The sequence below is a fragment of the Salvia splendens genome, chromosome 8 (genome assembly GCF_004379255.2).
Source record: "Salvia splendens isolate huo1 chromosome 8, SspV2, whole genome shotgun sequence".
In the NCBI taxonomy this organism is placed as follows: Eukaryota; Viridiplantae; Streptophyta; class Magnoliopsida; order Lamiales; family Lamiaceae; genus Salvia; species Salvia splendens.
The window spans coordinates 14210232-14218130 of record NC_056039.1 but is presented as its reverse complement, the minus strand read 5'-3'; the positions used below and the strand labels follow the sequence as shown (position 1 = coordinate 14218130).

Sequence of the window (7899 nt, the reverse complement as noted above, 5' to 3'; positions counted from 1 at the left end):
TTAGGTTATGTGGATTTCTTGAAATCACTGAAATATGATTGGAATGACTTAGTGTAATATAAGGTCTATTTATCAAATATACTAGTAAAAACAATTTAATGAGATAACTAATGAAGACTCTACGAAAATAATAAAATGAGACAATTAATAGAGACTGGAAAAAATATAAAAGCTTAAAATAACATATGAATAAATTCATTACTATAAGAATAAAATTGGAAATTAAAAAATTATTAACATTTTACAGTGTAAATAAAAAATGAATTGGAAATTACAACTATTAAGTATACATTATACACATTATATATAAAAATAAATTAGTAAATATAAAAGAAAAACTAAAAATTAAAATGAATGATTGAAAGGAAAAACATAAAAATCAATCAGACTGAGAGGGTGTGGAGTAGGGGTGAACAATACTCGAAAATTCAATATCCGATCTGTTCCAATCTAAAATTTAAAATTTGGTTAGATTTTTTTTTCGGATTTCGGTTCGATTTAAAAAGTTTTAGCAACTTTTGATTTTTTATTTCGGTTCGGACTTTGTTTAATTTTTACATTATTCTCGCTTTTATGTTTCTATATATATAGTTAAACTATTTATTACGATTTTTTTTAAAACAGGTGCACAAAAGAAATGACTTAACTTTCTTGGAATACATGATGTATTATAGGGACTCTATGAATTATCAAGACAACTATTGATATATTCTAAACCTCAATGTATAAGAATGGATTATAATCTCTTAGATCTCACGTCTTCTTGCTAATTAGTCTCAAACCTTTTGATTTGATTATTGTACTATGTTATCTATTAATTATGTTGTATCTAGCATACTACTCATATTTCGATTCCATAGTACACCACTAAATCGTCCAATAAATTTTCAGAAAATTGTACTCCGTATGCATTATCTCACAATAATACTCCTTCAGTTCGGCGGCAGTGGAGACATTTCTTTCCGACATGTGATTTTAAAAAAAAATATGCTAAGTGAGTTAAGTAAAAGAAGGATAAAGTAGAAAATGAAAAAAGTAGAAAGATGAAGATAAAATAAAGTAAGAGACTAAAGTAAGTGATGAGAAATATGTTTACTTTTACTAAAAAGGTAAATGACTCACTCCACTAAGGAACATACCAAAATAGCCAAATGACTCCACTGCTATAGAACGGAGAGAGTAGATAAAATGAATCCAAGTGTTAATATCATAAATATATAACTAACACAACAACATAGTTAGGCACTTTCAAATCCTAGAATTTTAAATTTTAGTTTCCAATAGACAAACAAACAAAAACAATACTCCATCCATCCAATAAGAATATGCACTCTTTTCTTTTTAGCCTATCCCACAAGAATATGCACTTTCAATTTTAAAAACCCTTTTAACTCTAATGAGGTGGGACCAATTTTCCACTACCAATACTTTAATTATTTTTTCTCTCTACCTCTCTCTTACTTTCTCAATTTTGCATTAAAACTTGTGCTGACCCCAAAGTGCATATTCTTTGGGACGGAAGGAGTGGTATTTATTGAAAATAACATAAATAATAATCAGATAAAATCCACGATGAACTTTTGATTTAAGACATTTGTCGCTCTACTAGACACACACTTGTGGATTCGTTTGATAGACTATCCATATCACGGCTAATTAGGATAATTACCATGATATATACATGATTTGTGCTAATTATATTTTTAAATATTTGGTAAAAAATACCCCTTCCGTCCCCAAAGAACATGCACTTTGGGGTCGGCACGAGTTTTAATATAAAATTAGGAAAGTAAGAGAGAAGTAGAGAGAAAAAGTAATTAAAATATTGTTAGTGGAGAATGAGTCTCATCTCATTAGAGAGAAAAGACTTTCCAAAATTAGAAAGTGCATATTCTTATGGGACGGACTAAAAAGGAAAGAGTGCATATTCTTGTGGGATGGGAGTATAGAATATGATGCTAAATTTTATGTATATTAAAATAACTTCAATAATAAAAATTGAGAATTGGAAAAATGGAATACAACTTAGTAATTTTATTTTACTTATGGTTCAACTTCCAAACTGTTAGTTAACCAACTAAAATTATGGCTTAATAATCTAAGATAAATACAGACTTCAAGACAGGTTTTCTCATGTCATAAAAATGATACGGATTATTTATTAAAGCTAAAAAAGGGCATATAATTTGTTGTAATATAGCAAACGCTCTCTTAGTAATATATGCAAGGTCTAAATTTATGATTGTGCAGTGACTCTCATTCTATAAAAATTGATACTAGTACTTGATGGCTTAAATTTGGCCACATAATCACAGCTTTTAAAATATAGAAGAAGACAAAACTTGATGACTCCAATGAATGGAATACGTGACACGTGTGTGGTGTGGAGCATTGTACAAGGTTTTGAGTTAATTTTTTTTGGAATCAATCACGTAAGAATAAAATTGCGGTGAATGGATCCTTTTCCTAAATTTAGCATATTATTACGATCAACTCAAAGAGGAGTTCTTAAAAAAAAATCAAAGAGGAGTTTTGTTGGTAAACTTTACGATTCTACTAATATATTAATCCCTATGTTTTATAATAGATATCACACTTTTCATTTTAGTTTATATCATAAAAAATATCATATTTTTTAAAAAAAAATTATCTTTCACATTAATTAAAGTATATTATTCTCTATTTAACATACAAAATAACATCTCCTAAAATCTCTTTTCTAAATATGCCAATGAAGGAAGAAATACTATATACTAAAATTGAAATGAAAAACAATTAATGTCAGATTAAATTGATGAATTTGGATTTATCCAATTTTCATTTTGATAATAATAAAGATATGTTACCAAGTGCGCGCGGTTATGTAATGTGTGGCTCACGTAAAATTATTAACTGATAGAATAATATATAGTGGATTTAGCAATGGAAACATGTAGGCGACTACGTGTATTAATACAGTTGGATTAAACCACTCTTTTTTGACAATAGATGAATCTTAAGTTATACTCCGGCGTGCTTCCCCGGTTGGTGTGCTTCTCCGGCGGCGTCGTCCAAGCTGCCGCTCCTGCGTTGGGTCCATCCATGCCATGGTCTCCTTAAAACTTAACCTTTTTGGCTGTCTTATCCATATTGGCCAATTTCTTTTTTTCAGGAAATAAAATGACTTTCTATATTCTTCTTAATTCTTTTAGTAAATCACCATTTTATTCTCATTTCTCATTTCATTTCATTTATGAAACGTATTTTTTTTAAATCTCATGCACAATACATACGCATCACTTCAAATGAGATGGTAGAAATCATTTATCAATGCAATTGAGATGTTGTATTAGTATTATATGACAATCATAATAGGTCATCTATATTTTAAAATTTTAGTAGTACATTTTTAAACACGAAACGATCATTCCAAAAGTAGTACTAGTACTACATAACATGAGATGTTGCGTAATGCAAGATGCAGAACTAGGACTGATATATTGTGAGTTTGGTCATTATCGGACTAATCTGATATTGGTCCAACCCAGTAAAGTCTAACTAACCCAAATGCAACATGAAATCATCCGACTCTTATTGGACCGACCCCATAACGACCCAGACCATCGCCTTCTTGCTTGTTCATATCAAGTTTTAGTGTCGTGTAAAAAATTGTCAGTCCTATGCGAACACAAACAAACATTCTAGTACAAATACACCTTGTGCACTACTTTACATTCATCACTACCTCATCCAGTATGTCACTATTTTTGTGCATAGTTCTTCCCATAATCTTTCTATACCTTCTTCTCCACAAAACCACAAAACCAACAAAAGCCAGAGCTCCCCCCGGCCCGCCACGCCTCCCGTTCATCGGGAACCTCCACCAATTCCTGGCGGCCGGCAACCTCCCACCATATTTGTGGAAACTCTCCAAGAAACACGGCCCCATAATCCACCTCAAACTCGGCTCCATCCCCGTCGTCGTCGTCTCTTCACCCAAACTAGCAGAACAAGTCCTGAAAACACAGGATTTATCATTCTGCAGCAGGCCTAAGTTTCTCGGGCAGCAGAAGCTCTCGTACAGCAGCGTGGACATCGCGTTCGCCCCCTACGGACATTACTGGAGGGAGATGAGGAAGATCACATCGGTTCATCTCCTCAGCCTCAAGAAGATCCATGCCTTTCGTTCCATCCGCGACGAGGAGGTGTCTCGTATGATCGCCAGGGTTTCGAGAATCTGCGACGGTGAGAGTGAAGGGGTTGTGAATTTGAGCGAGATGGCTCTCTCTCTAGGCAGCAATTTGATATGCAGAATCGCTTTTGGGAGAGGATATGAGTATGATGAATCGAAGCAACAAAGGGTTGGTGAGATGCTGAGAGAGGCTCAAGGTGTGATGGCGTCTCTATCGGTATCAGATTTCTTTCCTTGGTTGAGTTGGGTGGATAGGCTCAATGGATATGCAGATTGGGTGGAGAGGACTTGCAAGAATTTGGATGAGTTCTATCAAGAGATCATTGATGATCATCTTGATCCAAACAGGAAGAAGGAGAAGGATATGGTTGATGTATTGCTACAGCTTGAAGAGGAGAAGTCTCACTCTTTTGATTTCAACTACAAGAATATCAAAGCTCTGCTAATGGTATTTCTTAAAACTCGTGTCTGAGTCAAATTGACTTTTCTTTAAATGGTGAACAGGGTGAGCAGTTGGAGTAGTGTCTGATATGTGATTACTTATTTTGTGTGTGCTAGAATATATTAGTCGGAGGAACCGACACAAGTGCATCGACGACAGTTTGGGTGATGACGGCGTTGATGAAGGCGCCCAAGATCATGAAGAAACTCCAGGAAGAAATCCGCAATTTGGAGGCCAAAAAAGGGATAATAGACGAAGATGATCTGCCTCGACTTTCATATTTGAAAGCAGTCATAAACGAGACATTTCGATTGCATCCTCCGATTCCAATTCTTATGCCTAGGCAAGCGATGCAGAGATGCACTCTGCATGGCTACCAAATTGAGCCCAAAACAGTGGTTTATGTAAACGCGTGGGCAGTTGCAAGAGATCCCCGGTACTGGAAACATCCAGATGAGTTTGTGCCTGAGAGGTTCTTAAATAGTACTACTACTAATATTGACCCGAAAAGCCAAGATTTCGGGTTCCTTCCATTCGGGGCGGGTCGGAGAATGTGTCCCGGGTCACCTATGGGACTTATAAATGTAGAGGTTGCGGTTGCTAATTTGCTCTACTCTTTTGATTGGGTAATGCCCAAAGGGAGCAAGCTTGATGAGGAATCTCATCCTGGTATTACAGTGCATAAGAAAATACCACTACTTCTTGTACCTAAAAGATATTCACCTTAGTTACTGTCCCTGTTGATTATATTATTATATACTTTTTTATTTTTATGTTTTATACTATGTCTTAGGCAAAGTTTTATTGTCGCAAATGACATAACTTTACTTTCTTGAAAAGCATTAGTTAAGGGCGCAGATCATGTATTCAATATTTACATAGCTTTTACACAATTACTACAAAGGAATTATGCATTAATGAGGTAAATTAATCACACTTAATTGACATTTGCATTCCAATTGCCCGGAATACTTACCAATATTACTCACTGAATTACGATGGCATCATTTAAAGAACCATTTTATCATTTTGGATTATCCATGATTTAAAGAACCATTTACTTTTTTTCACTTTAGTATACGGGACCCCTCATTATTCCTGTAACTCTTTGCACTCACAATAATTTATATAACTAATTTAAAAAGTGGGTCACACATTTCAATTACTTTCTCTATTTACTTTTTTTCTTTATAAAGTCAAATAATTTCTCAAAACTTATGCTGAGTCAAAATTGCTCTTTAAACTGTGACGGATGGAGTAGTATATATCTTACCTGGCTAGGACAATTATTGTGGTCGGGGCAGTAATTTTGATCAATAATAATTGGATATTTGGCATTGTCAATCACAATATGTTGGAAGGACACGTCTTTCACAATTCCATCGCTAGGCCTTGCCCATGTCTTTATTCTCAAATCATTCTGAGTTCCTCTAAACGTCGCCGTTTTGACTGTCACATTTTGCACTCCCGCCTCTTGCAAACTCCAACCTAGACTCCCTATGCTGCAAAAATGAACGATTTTCAATAATATTTCTAACTAGTAAACTCAATAAATACGAGTGGAATTAAACTATATACTATAATGATAATCTTTGGTAATATAATTGATACCTTATCCCGGGGCCGCAAAAGAGGTTCTCGATCCACAAGTCGGAGGAGCCGGGCCCAATCGAGACACAGTCATCACCGGTGCCGATGCGTGAGCCCGAGATAGTGACGGCCGATGACTGCTCAACGTGAATTCCGTCGGTGTTGGGGCTGTCTCCATCGGCGGATATTTTCATGTTGATGAGATTGGCGTTGTGACATCCATAAATGTGAATGTGAAACTTTTGACTGTTTAAGGATGATAATGAATTGATGCTTATGTTGTTCGAGTTATGGAATTCTAAACTCTGCATAGGCAAAATAGATAGAAGGTGAGTAAGTACTATTGCATGGGAAATATATAAATTCACATGTTCTTTAACAAAAAATTTGCTTTGAAAATGCCATCTATGTGAATTCTTGGATCCAAAATATGTCCTCTAAAAATAATAACTCTTTTTCTTTTGTATGTCCCTTACAAATATAAACTTTCTATTTCAGGAAATTTCTCTCACTAATAAGGTGAGATTCATTTTCCATTAACACACTTCCATTTCTAGTTCCCTTTTACTTTATCAATTTTGGATTAAAATTTGTGTCGTTTTAAAAGGCTATATTTTTTAGGACATAAGGAGTATGTTTTTATAATTATGCTTATGTTACAACATAATTTATTATGAGTGATGAATAATACGCGTATCTTAATTTATTTGAATCATGTCCAACACACTAATACTTGCATGGCTCATATCAATATCATAATTAGGGGTCGATCGGTACGGTATATTGTACTGAGAACGTCATACTATATACCCGTACAAAAACTACAATATGACAAAACATCATACCATTACAATACCCCGTGTTCACTCAACTGTGGCTGACAAATCTAAATGAAACTTATATTTTGGCACTATATCCACTGAGTACATTAAAGTACTCAGCCCTGGATGTTTCTTTTCTAACGTGCAGGTTGAACGTGAACGAGGTGGCGAAGATGTTGAGCAACGGAAATTAATGGGAAATTTTAGGATGTCCAAAGAAGTGTGTCTTCACACATACTTCTTTGTCTTGGTCTCTTCCGCTGCTTTAGGATTTTGTACTAGGAGTTTATGAACCTAGTCTTTGTACTCTGACTTCATTTTGACTGTGTATCACATTCGCCTTCGGAATTAATGTTTTGAATTTGACTTATTCCTTATGTTTATCCCTTTATTTTTAGACTATTTAGTCACGTTATAGCTGAGCTCAGTAGCACTAGGGAGATGTGGTCGTGACACGTGTGCCGGAGATCGATTGGCGCTGACTGCCTGGTGAAGCTCACAGAGGTCATCTGCCGTCGAGTTTTCAGCGTGAATTGTTTCAAGAATAGTGGCTGACGGCCTGGGAAAAAGGGACAAGAGCGTCGACTGGTCTTCCGAGGCAATCTCCATCTGGCGAGAAAAGGCGTCAAACACTTTGTTCGAAGCACCGGATTTGTATTCGATAACTAATTTGAATCCCATTAACTTGCGCAGGTAAAACTGCTGGTCGGGAGTTTGTACAACTTGTGATAGCAGATCCATTAGACTATGTTGTACAATTTGAACCCCATTAACTCACTACGGATAATGAACTCAGGCCCTAGAAGATATTGTCGCGATTTCTGCACTGCTTCAACTATCGCGTATAACTCTTTATGGTAAATGGAAGCCAGACG

The 7899-nt window shown here is 35.3% G+C and overlaps 1 protein-coding gene across 1 annotated transcript; it reads left to right on the top strand.

Annotated features, from left to right (window-relative positions):
• Nucleotides 1-3734: 3734 nt before the first annotated feature.
• LOC121745804 (cytochrome P450 71A1-like) lies at nucleotides 3735-5341 on the top strand. Its single transcript, XM_042139755.1, has 2 exons — nucleotides 3735-4619; nucleotides 4730-5341. Exons 1-2 carry the CDS (start codon nucleotides 3735-3737, stop codon nucleotides 5339-5341), a joined length of 1497 nt encoding a protein of 498 aa, XP_041995689.1.
• The last annotated feature ends 2558 nt before the right edge of the window (nucleotides 5342-7899 follow it).

Excerpts from the sequence above, each read along its gene's own strand:
- LOC121745804 (XM_042139755.1), top strand. The coding sequence starts at position 3,735 with ATGTCACTATTTTTGTGCATAGTTCTTCCCATAATCTTTCTATACCTT. Across the intron at positions 4,620-4,729 it reads ATATCAAAGCTCTGCTAATG|AATATATTAGTCGGAGGAAC; the intron begins GTATTTCTTAAA and ends TGTGTGTGCTAG.